This window comes from Notolabrus celidotus, chromosome 15, assembly GCF_009762535.1.
Source record: "Notolabrus celidotus isolate fNotCel1 chromosome 15, fNotCel1.pri, whole genome shotgun sequence".
In the NCBI taxonomy this organism is placed as follows: domain Eukaryota; kingdom Metazoa; phylum Chordata; class Actinopteri; order Labriformes; family Labridae; genus Notolabrus; species Notolabrus celidotus.
In genome coordinates, this window is record NC_048286.1 from 21564866 (window position 1) to 21584263 (window position 19398).

Below are 19398 nucleotides of genomic sequence, written 5' to 3' on the forward strand. Positions count from 1 at the left end.
GTGTGTAGTAGGCAGTACATACTGACTACTACATTCGTAGGTAGTATGTAGCAGGCCGTTTAAGAAACAGCCTATGTGTTCCTGTCCGGGAGTCAAGTCAGTCATGTCCTTATTTGGGCAAAAACTCGTAATTTTAACATCTTCTGAAAAAAATTCAGCCCCCGTACAGTGTGTGCCAATAGAGAAATTAGCTACGTAGACCCAATACTTTTTTTGAACCAGGCTGTAAACATGCTTATTTCTGCTGCAAAGATTGTCTTTTTTGAATTGGTGTGGATGTGGTTTCCGGTGTTTCGGATTCTCAATGAATTGCAGTTTATAACACTTTCACATGGGCTTCATATTTTGAGACTGGAGGTTGCCGCTTGGATAAGTATGATCCTTCCTTTATCAAGTAATCTTTATAAAAAATCTGCTTGGTGTATAGTTTGTTCCTTCAGTGCTTCTGTAAAAATGTTGCAGAGCAAGATGGCGGCCTCCATGGAAGGGGTCCCTCTCCTTATGTAAATATAAAAAGCTCGTTCTAAGTTTGACTCATCAGTAGTGAGTCTCAAACAAATGTCAACACACACACACACGCGCGCACACACGCACACACACACACACACACACAGAGAGAGTGAGAGGGTGGGTTACATAGTCAGATTTTATTGGACAGAACGGTCACCAGGTCTACAAACATTAAGAAGTGGACAGTGACGAGGCGAACACCAGGGGGAGACCTCGCCTTGCTGCAAACACACTCCCACTGTCCGAGAACCCAGGAAGCGTCTCAGAATCTGAGTAGTGTGACAGAGTTGATCTAAGTACTTTAGAAAGAGGAAATTTAAAGTCATATACTCACTTATCAGGGTGACGGTCAAACCTCAAAACTGTCTGGAATGATTCACCTGTGTTTACTTCACTAAGAGTGGGAGATATAAGTGGGAGTAAATGGAGCACCCTCTAGGAAGTAAAAAAAAAAAAAACCTCTCACTATGAATTCCTTCTCTTTCCTAACTATTCATTCGGAGACATTGAAATGACACTTTTGATCCACATGACCGCTCCCAAAAACACAGATCAAATATCAATCAGGTTCCACAATACAGAATCAGACAACTCATCTCAATTTGAAGGGTAGACTCTACTGAGACAAAAGTTCATACACAGGAACTATATCAGTTTTCCATTTAACCACATCAGCTACAAATCATCTTACCAGGGATAAACTCAAGGACTTATGAGGCTTCTAAAGTAACTGGGGGCGGGGGTAGATAGTGGAACAATAACACTGAATAAACACGACAAGGCGTCCTGAAAAAAAGACCGTCTCTAGTCCTCTCCCCCTGGTCCCCTCCTCCATCACTTGTCTTTTTTTTTTCTCTCGGACACCAGTTGGTTTACAGGTTTACTCATCACTACGAGATATATACGATACAATGGTTCACATTTTGCATATATCTGTGCGTTATATCATACTTTTTTTAATTTTTTAACAAGGTAAATTCAATCTCCAACACCTAATTAGAAGGGGTGAGGGTGGAGGTGGAGGGAGGGGGGGAGGTGGAGGGTGTATGAGAGAAGCTATAAGGATCGAAGGGAGGGGAGAGACAAAATAGGGTTGGGGGGGCAGAAGAAAAAAATCTTAACAACATAGATGAAGGTGTAAAAGTGGTCAGTTCGCTGCCTGGCTGGAGGGGGGTTCGAACTTTAGCAGCGGGTCTCGTAGATGCCGGAGCGGCCAATGTAGCGCACCCATTTGATGACATCGTGGTCACTGTAGTTGAGCTTGGACTCAAACACCTTCAAGTAGCGCACCTTCAGACCAGAGGGAGCAAAAGGAACCTGCAGAGACCAGAGGAGGAAGGTTTTGGACAAGTTGGGGCATGCTGGGAAATGAAGGCAACACCGGTTGGATGTGAACAGCCAGATGAGCAGGAAGTGTGTGAGGTAAGCAGGTTGTGATTTGCATGGCTGACACAGATAATTTGCTTAGCTGCTCATTCTGGTCATGTTTTACTGTCAGCTGTGTGACAAACAAGATATTTCATTTTTAATCGAGACAAAAAGCCAAATTAGTACCAAGTGTGTTTGTGTGTGTAAAAAATGTCTGACCTCAAAGTTCATAGAGATGGGAGGCCTGGCCCATTTCTTCTTATCGTTGGTCGGCAGCAGCTCGATCTCAGCGCTGATCTGTGACTCCTTCATTCCTGCCATGCGCTTGATCCTGAACACAAACAAACAGTAAAGCTGTGCACACTTTTTTCTTTCATTTTTGTCATGAGAGCAAATTCCAGTAAGACAAAGGGGTTTTGTAAAAGAGAAGGTTAAACAAACAAAAACAGCAAAGAGAAGCAGTTGATCATTAACTTGACACAGAGAACATAAAAACAAGTGTGGGTTGTGTGTAAAGACATTCAGACCGGCTACTCACTTCCACACGATGGCATTCTCACTGGCCTTGTACTTTGCCTTTCCCTTCATACAAATCACCTGCACACCACTGGTGTTGAGGGGTGTTGGGATACGCACCTGAGGAGGAGTAATGGAGATTAGACCAAACAAAATACAAACATAGTGTCTAAGGCAGGGGTCAGCAACCCTCGGCTCTGAAGCCGCATGCAGCTCTGTCATCCTTATGCTGTGGCTCCCTGTGGCTTTGGAAAAAAAATTACTCAACTGAAATGTATTTTATTTTTGTTTGTCAGTTTTTAAATTATAATTCTAAATTTGAAGATTATTGTGAGTTTGTAATATTAAAATAAAAAGCAGCATAATTTGTTAAATTTTTTTTGTCCTTCAAAATATGCATCACAATCTTCAAAATTCCCACCGGCGGGTCTTACACATCGGCACTTATATTTTGCAAATAGGTATTTTATATTGTTCAGTGAAATAGTTCGCTTTTTAAAAAAATAATAAATGTAGGTCAACACTCTGTTACATGCTCTGTTACACAAAGGATGATGGCCAACAGCGTTTTTGTTTTGCAGACGGATAATTTAAGTTTGGCTTTTTATGACATAAACCTTCCCAGAGTGTTTATTTTCCCCTGGAGTTTAAAATGTTCAAAATGTTTTCTTTGCTTACAGAAATAAAATTTCATTTTCTCTGTAGCATTTCATTTACTTCATAAGCAACACACTATAGTTTTTTATACATAGCATAAAAGGTAGAAAACCCATATATGCACTGTTATCTTCATTTTAGATGTCAAAAAGGATTAGCAGCTCCCAGTGTTTGTTTTGTTGGGTCCAAATGACTCTTTGAGTGTTAAAGGTTGCCGACCCCTGGTCTAAGGGATGTCTGTGTTTATATTTGGTGATGGTAAAGCTTTCATAAAAAAAAAAAAGCATGTGTGTTTCGAGTACTTGTGTTTAAAACAGTTATCTGAACTAACCTCGATCTTCTGGGCCAGCAGTGAGGGTTTGAAGTTGGACTTGATGACCACCTTAACTTCCAGTTTAGTGCGACCAACCTCCCTGACCAGAGGGATGACTCGGAAGGGCAGGATGATGTCTTTAGTGGTGCGATATCTGCATGAAGAATAGAAGTAAATGTTAGAGTTGTTTTTTAAGCACCATTTTCACATTACAAAATAAAGCTAGACTGGATCTAGTTATGCTAACACACGTCACAAAGTTTGCCTGAGTCTTGTTCTTTAACAACTGCAGAGCTTCATAACAAAAGTTCATGCTTCAAAATAAAGACTTAAAAACAAACTCCATCTACTGACCTCATGAGCTCATATTCTCCATCAGGGGGGATGAAGCTGATGCTACGCTCTGAGTCAAACTTACTGAGGCGCACACACTGGTGGAAAGTGCAATCATCGATGGCTATGGACTGCTTCCCACTGCCAGGAGCAAAAACAAACAAACATCAGAGACAGATAATGAGACGGAGAATATTAGTAAATGTATCAAATATTTCTGAAGAAGTTGTATATGACAATTACAGAGAACTACTACTCTCCCTAAAGTAATGTCCATATTAAAATAAACAAACAAACATGTGAGTTCACATAAAGACAACAACTAAGACAAACGGACTAAAACATGAAATGAAAAACAAGACAATCACAACCCTGTTATGTGTTGGGGTACAGAGATTCAAGTCAAGCAGGAAGAGGTGAGGAAATCAAACTAACCAACATTAACACAAAGAGGGAAACAACCACCGGGCAGAACACTTAAGAGTTAAGGAGGTGTGTTTGATTTGTATTGTGTGTGTTGGAAGCAAAAGTGCATGAGATGTACAGATTCTTAATGTGCTTATAGGCTTTGACAAGACAAGTGTGATATTGTGCGTGTGTTTGTGTGTGTGTTTGTGTGTGTGTGTGTTTGTGTGTGTGTGTGTGTGTGTGTGTGTGTGTGTGTGTGTGTGTGTGTGTGTGTGTGTGTGTGTGTGTGTGTGTGTGTGTGTGTGTGTGTGTGTGTGTGTGTGTGTGTGTGTGTGTGTGTGTGTGTGTATGTGCTGATATGGCAGATGGTGAGGACTCTTGTCAGTACAGTACCTTCCTCCCCCTAAATCACTGAGGTACAGCACATAGAAAAGAAAGAGAGGGAAAGAAAGGAGAGATGCATCCAAAGGAAAGAAAAATAAAATAAATTGTAAAGCCTGTCTTGTTGTAAACAGCAAGACAACACTCATAACACAGACACGGGGCTAACAGACAAGGTGGTCTCAAGAATAAAACTACTTCCTTGTCAAGGTTTACAAAACGGAAACAAAAGTAACATTCCCCGTAAAGATACTGAATATTAAATCTTAAAGACGCAGGTTTTTTTTTAGACTCTCTTGAAAGACAGTTGATTTTTAAGATCATCAATTTTTTGGGGTTTGCTGACCCTCCTTGTGTCGCTCACCTCTTCCCTGCATCATCAGACGCTCCTCCCTTGCCCTGCTTGTCGATGACAATCTTGTCATTCATGCCGAACTTGCACTCGGGCATCCCGCTCAGGTAGCTCTTCATCACCACTCGGCCCGACACGTGGGCACTCAGGACCTGGCCTGGAGAGGGGAAGACAAAAATGTGACTTTATGAGTCTTAAAAACTAACCAACTAATCTCAAGGTTATACAAAGGTCTATAAATGAAGAGAACAGAAAGAACCTCATACATTTATATATGTATTTCTGAGGAGATGTGGGAAAAATATTGTGAACTGCAATGGAAGATAACGAGCTCAGTCTCATGGAGGTTTTTTGGATGGAAGTGTCTTATCAGATATTTTATAACACCACTTCAGAAATTACACCGCCGGGTTCTTCCAGCTGTTGGAGGAACTGTGGCATTAAGCAAGCAAATCATCATCACCTGTTTTGGTCCTGTCCCAAAATACACCCTTTTTAGTTTGATATACATAAAGAACTAAGGGAGGTGTTTTATACAAATGTGACTTTTAGTTGGAACCAGCCCTTCATTGGACACCTCCACAAATTCAATGATAGAAAATGTATTTATTCATTTATTTATTTATTTGGAATATTGAGCATAGCTGCCAGGAAAGCCATAACCAGAAAATGGCTTAAACCTGCCCCACCATCCTTCGATGACTGGTATGATATAATTTATGACATTTTTAAAATGGAACAGATTACCTTTTCTTTGAAGCTTCAGAAAGACTAATCTGAGGAAGTGTGGAGTACGTGGATGTCTTATATTTCTAAAAAAAAGACCTTCTTTGGTTTAAGGTATTCAAACTTACTTCTGTGAATACAAGTATTTGTATTTATTATTTTCTTGTGAAACAGACACCCAATGTTCTGTCATTGTCCTTTTCTTTAACGTTTGTTTGTTTTTGTTTTTATCGAGTTCTGTCTTGTAACATTAAAAAACAAGGTGGATCACTATGGATGACAAGTGACAGATGTAATTTGTACAATTATGAACTCCTGTGATTCCAAATAAAAAACAAAAACAAAAAAACAACTGACCCACCCACCGTTATGGGGAATGTAAGATCTATCTACGATAAGGTGGACGAGCTAACCCAGCACCAGAGTAGCACCATGCTAACAGAGCTAACACCGGACACGAACGCCACATTGGAAGGATTTCACCTGCTGTGGGTGGACAGGATACAGGAGAGCAAGACTGAACTAACTGGTGAAGAAGACCAGCTCAGTCCTGGACCCTGTGGAGGTGGTGGCTGACAGGAGAATTATGGCAAAGCTGTCGTCTCTGATGAGCATTTCTTTTCTATATATATTTTTGTTGGAATTCTTGTACTGTACACCTTTTTGTTTGCTACTGTAACTCCATGAATGTCCCCGTTGTGGGATGAATAAAGGAGTATCTTATCTTATCTTAACATTATTAAAAACCACAAATCAGGCACTAACAGGACCTATTGGTGAGTTGATTTGCTATGTTTCTGTACAAGTTGGCAGTCTTGACATATGTTAATCTGTTGAAACTCATAAATACATGAAAACCACACACTCTTCTCAGATGAACCACCGCCACTTTTTGTTTTGAGTAACAATTTCCATAAATCATGCATGTCAGCAGTCCCCACTTAAACAGACCTTGCGGCGACATGAGCAGGTTGACACTCTCCAGTACGTCCAGGAAAAGCTCATTGCGGCGATACTTGATGCCCTCGCGACGCCAGCCGATCTGCCCCGTCACCTGGCTGGTGATCTGAGACTGCTCCTCTTTTGTCTGTGGGACGGGAGCAGAAACTGAATCACTTTGGGACAAAGAGAGGGGGGCTGACAGACTGACAATAGAAGGAAAGCTATGAAAAGGGGATCATTAGCACTGAGGGGCAGGGAGAATAACAAATATCACACAGCTCCATGAATGGATCGAATTACTTTTTCTATATATATATATATATATATAGGATCTGTTTATTACCTGGTGCTGAAGTTTGAAGAGTCCAGACCAAGATGGAGGAAACAGAGAAGAGACCAAGTTATTTCCAAGCAATCACACCAATAGCACGTGTTCCCAAAGTAAACAAGTGAGGTGAAAAGTAGGTAAAGGTTTTTTTTAGGTCAAAATAATGAATATATGCAAATCCAATATTTCGAATTTTCTGGCATGATGGGCTAAACAAGGGTCTAATAGCTATGCTGAAATGCCTGTACCAGTGTTCCTTAAGTGGTTGCCTATAACAATGTAATGTTTAAAATTCATGGAGACACTAATGTGACTCTCCTCACTGTCAGCATATATATAATCAAATTAAATTGTAGTTATTGCAGGTTCAAGTGTAATGCAATGTTTGGAGGGCTTGACAGCTGCTACTAAAAGTCTGATGGATTTTGATTCACAAAGGAATTTAAATTATAATATGCACTAATCTCATAAAATGATGTGTTGATCCATCAGGATTTAACTGTAAGGTCCAGAGTTACACCACAGCTGTATTCAATTTTAAGTCTACCCTCACAGGCATACATAGGTTCTATTAATAATACAATACACCTCAAACTACAGCCCCTTAAAATCTCTATAAGACTCATTATAATACAAATCTAACAACCATCATGACAGGAGTCAGCTGGGGTTTTAACGAAGTGTTCGTTATTAACAGGCATCTGAGAGTGTATCCTTCTAATCTCTGGATTTGAGAGCAAACTTGTCTCCCTGACCTGTCCCTTAATGCCCTGCTGGGTGATGAAAGTCTTCAGAGCTCCGGTCTCTGAGTTCTGGGGGTAGCCAAAGTCCAGGATCTCTGTATGAACACAAACAGATAACTGGTGGTAAGAGATAAGACCAGATACAGGAAAAGGTAGGACAAACATAACCCTATGACTGGAAGGATTGATACAAAGTTTAAGTTTAGATGTTATTATAAAGTTGTACAGATGTGCTTGAGGTTGCGAGTGAGCTCTGGCTTTGATTATAATGTTTCCAGAGCAATTACTTCATCTATTTTATGCAACACAATTGATCTGACATAGAAATGAGGTCTCATACCATCCAGCAGCTCGTAGATGAGCACAAAGTTGTTCTTGATGTTCTCCTCGCTGATCTTGCCAAAGTAGGCAGTCATGACGTCACACATCTTGTAGAGGAACTCGAACACCATGGCGGCGTTGACATTCTGCTTAGTGACGGCTGCCAACCAGATGTTGGAGCGCTTAACGTGAAAAAAGCTGGTGCGGGCGATGTTTGTCACCGGGGATCGAACCTGCTGCCGGGCGTGGATCACGTTCACACGGAACGCGTCCACTGCATTACGTCTGAAATGGGAGGACAAGCCAGGAGGCACAGAGAGAGGAACAGAGAGAAAGAGAAAGACGTTTACTTTAGGTGTTCAAAAATATGTTTCACATCACACTGTGGGATCATGTTGCACTTTCCCACCCTGTGAGATCCTGGGAAAAATGTTACCACTCAGCTGTCATACATTGAAAAAACACAACGTCCCACCTTTTCAAAAACAGCTGATAGCAAAACATTTTCTAGTGAACTGAGAGAGTTTGCAAAGATGCATGTGGAAGAGGAAAATAATGTTTAGTGTAAAATGAAGATAATTGGGCAGTTGGGGTTGAAATCTAAACAGTATCATAACTAACAGGACTCCATGGAAACTAAACCATTTTAACCACAGATGGTCCAAAAGTTATCTTTATCTGGACATACATTCATATTTGGCTTAATTGAATCTTTGAAAGATGAAAAAGTTCACCTATAAGTATAAATACGCGCAAGCATATTTTGTGGAGATGCAACTCTGGTTAAATAACAGGGCTTAGTGGACAGGATGAAGCACGTTCAGAACGGGATACAAAATCCAACTGAGAACATATAGAGACGCTCTTTTTTTGTTTTTCAAAAGTACTTTTAATTACTTTGTTTTTAAACGTGTAGATAAGATACTATCAGCTGAGTGTAATGAAATAAATTGTCCTCATGTCTTGTCAAATTTTTTTTTACTGGACCTCAGGGGTGAGTATTGCCAATTACCTCACGATACGATACGCATCACGATACTTGGGTCACAATACGATAGTATCACGATGTATCACGATATCACAATATTGTGATATATTGTGATATTCTACACAGTAAACTAAGAAATAATAAGGGTGGTGTTTATGTCAATCACACAATATTATTCAAAATTGAAAGGACAAATTACGTCAAAACTATTTGATTGAAAACAACTTTTCCACTTCATTGTTTTTGAAATTCTGAAGTTGTATTTTAGTTCCAACTCAGCTAAAATGTGCATTTTTATTATTACAAAAATATCGATATTAAGAGTTGAAATATCAATATCATATTGGAGGTCAAAGTATCGCGATACATTGCTGTATCGATATTTTTTCACACCTCTACTGGACTTATTATTTATGCAAAAAGAACCCAACTGACAATTCAATCCCTCCATTATTGATGCTCTAAGGAGTAATGAACAGTACAATGATGGGAAATATTCCAAAAACATTACCAGTGTCAGATTTTTTAGCTGATCAGCATCATATTTAAATTGAAGTACTGTATACTGACCCGAATATAAGACAGGTTTTTTTTTCATCCAAATACATCTGAAAAAAGTGGGATTGTCTTATATTCAGGCTTTAGTACCAGTATTAATTACATTTGATGCCAAATTGAATGTCAATAGTATTTAATGATATTGTTGTTATTGTCATCTGTCTATATCCATCCCTCTCTCTGCATCTCCCTCTATTCCCTTTCCAAACCCGACACCATTGAGGCAGATGGCTGCTCAACATGAGTCTAGTTCTGCTCAAGGTTTCTGCCTGTTAAAAGGAAGTGTCTTGAAATGACATCTGTTATGAATTGGCGCCATATGAATAAAGATTGATTGATGATTGAATATTTTTTACAACAGCGGATGGTGTCACTTATCTGTGAAGCAAGTTCACTCGCTATGGTCCCAGAGGAATGACCGATGAAAAGACATGGGGACCAAAGTAGGACAAGTTACCCCACAACTAAACTGTAGAGTTGCCTTTTTTAAGTCGTCACTGCAGCAGAGACATGACACAACTGTCAACTCGCCAAGTGCAATGACTGAAGATAGCTGGCAGAAAAGATCGCACGTGAGTGTGTGACTGTAAAAAAGAACACAAGTGTGCCCATTAGCAGAGCTGTCATCCACCCAGTATACTGCAGGTTATCTTCATTTTTATGGTCATTAAATACCGATGACATAAGTGCTTCATTTGGACACGTGATGATATTTAGTTTCATTTCAATGTGACACTTTCAAAATACAATGAAAAGATTGCTTAATTTAAAAAGTGTTAAAGACAGCAACATTCTCCATTTTATTCCAATACGGTTTTCTTTATAAAAACAAGATTTGAACATTTTCTAAAATCTCCACATTCATCTTATGGTTGGGTCAATTTGGTCGCTTGTGAAGAAAAACAATTGTAATTTCATAAATGAGAAGGGGACAGAAGGGACATCAGTTCAGTCCAGGAGGTTGACTTGATGTCCAGCTTTTTCATCTAACAAGCTATGTAAGAACTAAGAAGGTTGATGACCTTATGATATAATTATATCTAGGGATGCATGATATTAGATTTTTTTGCCAATATTCGACATGCCGATGTTTTACAACTCATTTGGCCGATCACCGATAGCGATATTTTTTTCCCACACACCTAATAACAGAGATCATCAATTCTCTTCTGCATTGGAATTAGCGTACAGTATTATGGTGACACTCACATCTGTTATGTCATATTCATTTTTTGTGCAAAATAAGAAAAATACTTCATGCTGCATATTTATTTACGACAATTGCTTTCAAAAGTTGCATTTCAACCAAGAGTTCCGGGGTCTTTTAGCCCCCAGAACTACTTCCCCCGGAACTAAAAGGTTCCTGTGCCCTCACTGTTGTCTGCGTTTCGACTGCGGGCTGCAGTCCTGGGTAGATTGTGCAAATCAGGCCAGTGACGTATGGAGAAAAAAAATTATATTAAATAATATTTTTAAATCTTAAATAAAATACTAAACTAGTATGCATTCCCAGGAACTCCCTCTGTGTTTCAACAACTGTGTAAACTCCTCAAACACTGTTACGTTCAAACGAAAGTTCCAGGACTTTAGAAAAGTACTACCCCCCCAAGCAGGGGCTTTTCAGGGGGGAGATTATCTACCCCCTGAACTAAATTTAGACCCTGGTTCCTCCGGTCGAAACGCACGTAGTTCAGAGGTAAAGTCCCTAGTTCCAGGGTAAAGTTCCTGCGGTGGAAAAACGCCTAAACAAAATTCATACAAATGGATACATCCTACTTAAAACTTGGATGATGCTCTCCCTGAGACAATGATAACAATTCCCACAACCAGGGCAAATTGGTCAATTTCACATTTGACATAGTAAGTAAACCTAACCTCTGTTCACAGGGAAAATGTGAAAAGTGCAACTGTACAGCAATTAAACCCAAATTAAATAAAATGGTTTACTCTTTGACAGTAAATGTGCCTAAATTAGTCAGCTACATGTACCTTACAGACTGCTGCTTAAATCCAAATTTAACTTTAAACATGAGTCCAACATGTGTGCAGCAACTCATTATATCGGTTAATTATATCGGCAGATATCGGCGTGTTGGCTGATATCCGATAGTTCATTTTAAAGCCAATATCGTCCGATATCGATAATGTGCCAATAATATCGTGCATCCCTAGTTATATCTATGGAAATTAAAACCATTAAATGGCATTTTGCCCTTTTTTTTTTTTTACCATATTTCAATTCAAACAAAATCCCACTTGATTCCAGTGTATGTCACTCAACTCAAAAACCAAGTTTTAACAATGAGAACCATCAAACTATACTTAAACAATGAAAAGGATCACTTGTTTGGATCTGTGAAAATCAGGGTAGAACCGACAGTTTAGAGGACTTCATTTATTTAACATATCCCATGCTCAGACTCCATGCGTAAGCACTGGTAGCGCTGACTTTTTTAGCATCTTTAATGCTCGGGTGGGCTGAACACTTTGGCGTTGATTGGCTGGCTATGGTATCTTAGCTCTGTGGATTATCCACCACTGTAAAGTCATGACAAGTGACTCATGCTTAGAGGGAGTATCGAGGAAAGTCGATGTGGAATCAATGGGCATGCAATTCAGGGTTTTTCAGGGGGGGGGGGGGGGTCGTTGATTGGTGGTGGCCAAGAGAAAGGAGAGGGGGGGGGTCATGCTTTGATAGGCTGGAGTATCTCTTACCTATTCCTACAGGGGCCAAGATGGACAGATGGAGGAAAATGGTGATACGGAGGATAGAGAGGAAACAAAGAATGAAGTAAAAGGAGAGGAGAGAGAGACAAAAATGCACAAGAGACATTTTCGTGCTTCATGTACACAGAAAGAGTGAGTAACATGGTGTGCAGAATGGCGCCATCACTGAAACAGGGTGTTGGGGGAGGAAGTTGCTCTTTAATCCATGTGTTATTGGATCATATGCTTCATTTATGACTTGATTTACTTCCAGCTTTGTTGCAACATGAAACAGGTGTGCCATAGGTGTCAGTTCAATATTAAAAGAGCAGCGTCATGAGTCTAAAACCCCGGACCCAAGGACCATGTTCCTAGTGTTGTGTCCCAGACTGGATAATAGCACTTCACAGTGGATCTACAAAAGGTAGACGTTGAAATCTTGACTTAGGGTGACATTGTTTTGTTTCATCATATGTGATTTGACCCTTATGAGACAGAAGAGGTAAGATCTTCTCAAAACTAATAGAAATATAACAGACACAGGCCAATGACACAGGGTCAGGTTGATAAACACCTTGCTTTCCTTCCTTCCTTACTACCATATAAATAAGTAAGACTCCCATGCAGGGCTAAATGACCACTACTCCCCTTCACCAATGAGAGGACTGACTCACCAGCATGGAAGCCTAAAGGAGAGGAAAAGAGCTAGGGCCAATATGGGGAACTGCAGTTGTATCATATACTGGACTGTGGCAGAAAACAAGGAATTGAAAATGTGCAAATTCAGCTTTTCAATGTTAGTTTTCTACTAAACACAGCATGAAAAGTCAGTATGTCTTTTCCCTGTTTTTCACTACTTGTATTAAAATGGTGACTTTGTGGTGCACTGTATTTGTGCGAGTGCTACACACAGAAGGAGTGTTAATAAAGTAACCACAATGACATCACTGACTACAGCCTGGAAGCAGGACAAAACATCCAACAGATCCGTGTACACATCAGTCTGTCTGCCATTGAAACAAACCTGCCGACCTCACATTAATCTAATACAAACAGTATTTAAAGCGGCTCAGTCTGCTGTGATGCAACACCGAACGTTACCGGGATGCAGCGCGTACTATTCTCTGCCTTACTCTGCAACTACAACAAAAACTGTCCTGAGAGACGTGGTGTTTTAACCCCAATCACCCAGCTGTGTACCCACAAATCTAACATTAGGTAATCAGTTTCTTTCCTTGTGTCCGCTCTGAATCTACAGCCCTCACTTTGGAAGTCTACATGGTGCTGGAATAGTGTCTGCTCGTGAGAAAAACCTACAAATCAAGTCAATTACAAAGGATGGCTGAGTTTACACAAAACAGAACGTGACAATAGGATGTAAGCATGGAGATCTACTGTATAGGTGTATCACATTAGAACAAACAAACACACAAACATAAGAAAGAGGAAAGGAAGAGAGAAAACAAAGAAGAGTTCCCCTCCGTAGAAATCCCATTACCCTGTATGGGTCTATGTGGATTAAAGTGATGGTGTGTTACCTTATATGATGAGTACCACACCTTTCCCCACGTATTTTCACAACATTAGGCAACATTAATCTCAGTCTTCATCTGAAGGGTCAGCCAGGCTCTAGTGGGATAATTTCCTCTTCACAGATGATTATCTTCAGCCTCTTTTTATGACCTTCTGCCTCAGCATTCTTGGGGTTAAAGTCTCTTCAAAGGGCCATATCATAGTGAACCATTTAAGACAATAGTTATTATTTTCAAGCATTTTAAATGTGTTGTATCAACTAAATGTAAATTAGTTACTCCCATTCCACCATGCCAAAAACAGGGGAAATATTTTTCTTTTTTACCTTGTTTGGATTATTTTGTCTATTCTCAAAAAATGTCAACATTTTCAGTTGCAGAACATAGCTTCACTTCAACTCACACATAAATAAACAAGCTACTTCCCTATTAATAGCTCAATTGCATCATTTGGATGGGGTTTCATGCAGCTGCATCTGATCTATAAAACTGCATAGTACGGTTCGGAAAACATGATCACCTGGAGAACTGTCTGGGGACATTTTTCACACTTGCACCTACCATCAATGTATAGGTAGAATCTTTGTCTTCGTATATTCGGATATTGTTGACTAGAATTATTTGTTGTGATTATCTGTGGCTACATTATCTTTAAAAAAAAAAAAAAAAACCTGGCAGAACCTGTGGCCAATCAACTTGAAGCACTTTGTCGCACTTACTAAGGTTTTTCCCTCCAGTCTAAATTCTTGCTTGTGTTGTAGGTCGCTTTGGACAAAAGCGTCTGCTAAATGAAATTGTAGAATTGTAGAATATTAATGCTTATTCATGCTTATTAAATTCTAAACACGCGTATCACTGTTCTTTAATGAATGTTAGCAGCGTCCTTGGTGTGATTGCAGTTTCCCTGTATATTAAATCCTTTATAGAGGATATAACAAAACAGAAAAATTACTTAACTGCGAAAAGAGACATAATCTTTTCTTATCCTAGAAGAATTAGTCCCAATCTGTTCACCCCCCCCCCCACTGATCTGGGCATTCAAGCGCACGCACGCACGCACACACACACACACACACACACACACACACACACACAGAGTCCCTTATAATTAGGAAATATCATTAGGAGGTTTTGCTACTGGAAACTTACCCAATGTCATCTCGGTAGACCCGGGAGATGAGGACCTCCCCCTTGTGGTTGTAGATGAACAATCCTCCAATCATTGTGGCTGCTTCTCAGTCCCAACTGGCCATGGTGGAACCAAACCCCGCCTGAGGGGGAGAAAGAAACAGAGCGATAGAGATGGCAGGAAGGAAGCAGGGAAAGGAAAGAGGGGTGATAGAGAAGTGAAAGCAGTGAAATGTGAGTGACCATCATCAGTACAGGGAGCCACTTGTCCCTCACATCCGCTTTCTCTGTCTCTCCTTTTCTCTCTCTCTCTCTCACACACACAGATCACTCTACTGCCAACTGAATAAACCCTGCAGCTGCCCTGAGATGGTGACTCATTTTTGAAGTGTGCATGTGCATACACATACATACATACAAGAAAGAAAGAAAATCACTGCAATATAGGCTAAAACAACTCTGCTGTCACCACCCTCACAGCCAAGTCCTTGTTTTCCTTCTAAAGTGAGATTAACACCAGATTAGCAGCCTCCAGTTATAAGCAGGATGCAATCAGGTAGCCAGTTACAAATCTGTTGATCTTACTGGGTTGCATTTTACTACAAGATGCAGTTTGCATCGGTCGAGGCTTTACATGAAGTAGCACCAAAACACACCAAATTAATTTGACACTAGGTTTGAAATGCTTATAGACCAAGACAAACATGATTCCCCCCCTCATTCAATAATGAAGCTTCTTGAATCCAGAGGGATGAAGGACATGCTTCAAATTCCTCGAAGACAGAGGCCAGACACCTTCAACACCCTGAGAAAGACTCGTATTACACCATCATATTACTAACATTAAGGGCATATTTTCCTTATGTTAACAATGTTAAATCGTGACTGAATATCCGTCAACATGACCCGAGTTGGGTTAATCTCTCGTTTTATTGGCCGAAGTCAAGATGTCTGCTCACTCAGGCCATTTCCTATCGTTCATACATTTTTCATATTTTCTCATTTCTTCCTCCTCCTGTGAATGAAATGTTTCCTCGAGACCTTCAGTTCGATTAATGGTTTGTTGCTCTTGCACTGATGGAGACTTGACCTTCAGGTGGGATCGAAGTGATGGAGAATACAACGACTGAAGGATAGTAAGCTAATTTAGCTTGGATAGCAGGCTAGCTGGCGGTGACGCTCAGCGAAGCAGCGTTAAACCCACACTGACTTCCGGTGAGGAAAAAGACTCAGACTGTTTGAAGATATATTCACAGCTTACTCATTTCATTCTCACTCACTTACATGTGAACACGCAGGCTTTTAAATACAATACTCGATATAATTTTGTTGTTTTGAGCACATATATCAGATTATTTGTGCTTTTATTTTGAAGGAAACACGTCGCCCACATCCGTTTTCCCACTAGCTGCCGCTGCTAGCTCGACGTTAGCTAACGGCGCGGCAGCTAACGGCGCTAATGCTAACAGCGACTCCAACTGAAGGTTTTCCTGGCTGCTGTAAACGGTTAATTGTCTGTAATTGATGGATTTGATGGGAAACATCATATCATTTCGACTGAGCTAAGCTTACCCTAGTTCTCTCACGAGCGCCACCGGTCTTTCGCTCCTAGGTTAAAGCCGATGTCAGGATCCGGTAGGTTCCTAGTCCACACACCCGCTAATTCCGCTCCTCCTTCCTCCTGGTCCTCTGATCGCTGTCAGCTGACCCGCCGTCCTGACGCAGCGCCGTTCCGCTGTGACAGGAAAAGGCGCGGCTGGAGGGATGTGTAAACCGCACCCAGGCCGTGTTTCGATAAGCTCCAAAGACCACTGCTCAGTTTGTGCTGTTTTTATCATAGTACGGTGGCCCTGAAGGACAAAACACATCTACAAAAGATGAAACACTTTTACAAAGTTGGAAACAAATTTACATATGGAAAAACATTTTTACATATAATAATAATAATAATAATAATAATAATAATAATAATAATAATAATAATATTATAATTATTATTATTATAATAATTATAATTTTATGTGTTGAGCACTTTTCAAAAACCATGTTACAAACTGCTTCACATGGGCAGAAAAAAAAAACAGGCAGATCTTAAAAACACACAAGTCAATTTAAAGTAATAAAACTTATTTTAAAAGACATAACATTCCCCTAAAAGAACTCTAAAGGAATACAATTATTTTTAGAAAGAAAGAAAGGTACTTTATTAATCCCAAGGGGGGAAATTCAATTTTTTCACTCTTGCTATTTTTGGACATGCTACACACACAGTATATACACACAATCATTCACACACATGCAGTGATCATGCTTAGGGAGAGATGTCAGAGTGAGGATGCTGCCATCAACCAGCGCACCCCAAGCAGTTGGGGGTTTGGTGCCTTGCTCAAGGGCACCTCAGCAGTGCCCAGGCAAGTGAACCAGCACCTCTCCAGCCACCAGTCCACTTGCCAAACTTTGTCTATACTGGGATTCGAACCAGCGAAGTCCCTATGGACTGAGCTACTGCTGCCCCAAAATGTATTTCTTAAGATGGTTGAAATCAAATAAAGTCAAATAAAATTCAAATAAAATCCGGGAAGGCTCTGCGATAAAAGTATATTTTAAGAAGGGATTTAAAAGAGCTCACTCACTGAGTCAGTGAGCTCTTTTAAGAAGGGATTTAAAAGAGCTCACTGACTCAGCAGACCTGACATTCTCGGGCAGATGATTCCAGAGTATCGGACCCCTCACTGCGAACACCCTGTCCCATTTTGTTATCATTTTTGTGTTAGGAATGCACAGTAAACCTCTGCCCGAGGATCTCAGTGCACGCGTTGGCTCGTAGGGTATTACATTTTAAACAGAGGTGTCAAGTAACGAAGTACAAATACTTTATTACCTTACTTAAGTAGAATTTTTGGGTATCTATACTTTACTGGAGTAGTTATTTTTCAGCCAACTTTTTACTTCTACTCACGCAATTATCTGTACTTTCTACCCCTTACATTTTAAAAATAACCTTTTTACTCTAATTTCATTCCGGCTTGTCATTGTTCAAAAAAACACACAAAAAAACAAAACCTATCCCGATAAATTGCGCTGTCCGGATAGAGTGAATTTGATTGTGGTTGGATGAGAAGTATGAACATGATACATTAACATATAAATATATCATTATAGTCATTATGGGCTTTAGAAAAACGTTTTTTTGGGAGGTGGGGTAGTGCACTATAGGCCCCTGTGGCCCATCCAAAAGCTTTTGTTTTGAAACCAGTACTTTTACACTTTTACTTGAGTAAAAAGCTCGAGTTGATACTCCAACTTCTACAGAAGTCTTTATAAACCCTAGTATTTATACTTCTACTTGAGTAATGTGAGTACTTTTGACACCTCTGATTATAAAACAAATTACAATAGCAAAACACTTTTACCAAGGCCAAAACACATTTTCATTTAAGAAAACAAATGGCTTTACTGAGTGCTTCAATTATAGTAACTGGTAACTTATTCCCCATTGTGATGACTCTATACATAACAGATCTGCTCACTGTATCAGTTCTGGGTCTTCGCTTAACTAAATGACCCTGCACAGCCTGCCTAAGTCAGAATGGAAGGCTACTCAACATGTTAAAATAACTTAACACCATGTTGGCATGTGTTCAACTTTCTCCATCAAAATGTAATTTGTGGAATCTTTCTCCCTCCAGAGGCAGAGAACTGATCTGAAACTACTTCCGCCCTCAGTAAATTGATAGAAGTCCTTTAAAATATATATATATAAGGGTGTATTTCTGCACTGCTTCCTACAGAAGCCATCTGATTAAACTCTAATTTATTTTAAATTAAACTACACAAAGAATCGGTACTCCACTCACACACCAAAGGGAACATTTTGCATTGGATCAGTCTGTTCTTAGGCAACTAATGTATACAAGCTAATTCTCTTGCATGCCCCCAATCCCCAGACGCGCACACACACACACACACACACACACACACACACACACACACACACACACACACACACACACACACACACACACACACACACACACACACACACACACACACACACACACACACACACACACACACATCTGTGCACCACATTGTCTAACCTTCACATTCCTGATCTTGGACTGTCTGGAATCCAGTGCCTTTTAAATGCAAATATGACCTCAGATACCGTGAAGGAAAATAAACACACCAGGCTGCAGCCTCTTGTTTCACACATGCACATTCACACAAATAACACCATGACACAAAGCAGCAGATTTAAGTCATAAAACTATATTTATAAATAAAAAGACATTTTTCCTTGATAAAAGAGTAGTGTGAAAGACATGTTAAGAAACTTTTTTTTTCACTATACATTATCACAACAGAGTCGGAAAATGCTCTGGTTAACAGATGAAAATGCAGTTATGTAGTGTAAAAATGACTCTTCAAGCTGGATGCTCATTTTTAGCGTTGATAAATGAGACTAGTTGTAGACAACTACATATATAATCAAACAAAATGCATTCTTACAGTAAGGACTGTGATTCTCTTGCACTACAAACACATTTTCCCATTTCATTCTCTCTCAAGTCAAGCAAACAGTTAA

The 19398-nt window shown here is 39.9% G+C and overlaps 1 protein-coding gene across 2 annotated transcripts; it reads right to left on the reverse strand.

The window, feature by feature from the left end:
• Window positions 1-630: 630 nt before the first annotated feature.
• LOC117826463 (AP-2 complex subunit mu-A) lies at window positions 631-16630 on the reverse strand. Of its 2 annotated transcripts, XM_034702531.1 has the most exons (13): window positions 16383-16630; window positions 14832-14953; window positions 7918-8183; window positions 7590-7672; window positions 6850-6855; window positions 6516-6651; window positions 4851-4995; window positions 4499-4516; window positions 3719-3838; window positions 3383-3518; window positions 2417-2514; window positions 2098-2209; window positions 631-1827 (listed from the first exon to the last, which is right to left on the reverse strand). In XM_034702531.1, the coding sequence occupies exons 2-13, from the start codon at window positions 14903-14905 to the stop codon at window positions 1693-1695; spliced, it is 1329 nt and encodes a 442-aa protein (XP_034558422.1). In that variant the 5' UTR covers window positions 14906-14953; window positions 16383-16630; the 3' UTR covers window positions 631-1692. The 2 variants fall into 2 exon arrangements, with proteins under 2 accessions (XP_034558422.1, XP_034558423.1); XM_034702532.1 differs by lacking the exon at window positions 4499-4516.
• Between the last annotated feature and the right edge of the window lie 2768 nt (window positions 16631-19398).

What these genes read in the sequence shown, in the direction of transcription:
- LOC117826463 (XM_034702531.1), bottom strand. Translation starts at nt 14,905, where the DNA reads ATGATTGGAGGATTGTTCATCTACAACCACAAGGGGGAGGTCCTCATC. An exon ending in CATCTACGAGCTGCTGGATG is followed by an intron (nt 7,673 to 7,917) that starts GTATGAGACCTC and finishes GTGTTCATACAG; the next exon opens with AGATCCTGGACTTTGGCTAC. An exon ending in GGAGAATATGAGCTCATGAG is followed by an intron (nt 3,519 to 3,718) that starts GTCAGTAGATGG and finishes TTCTTCATGCAG; the next exon opens with ATATCGCACCACTAAAGACA.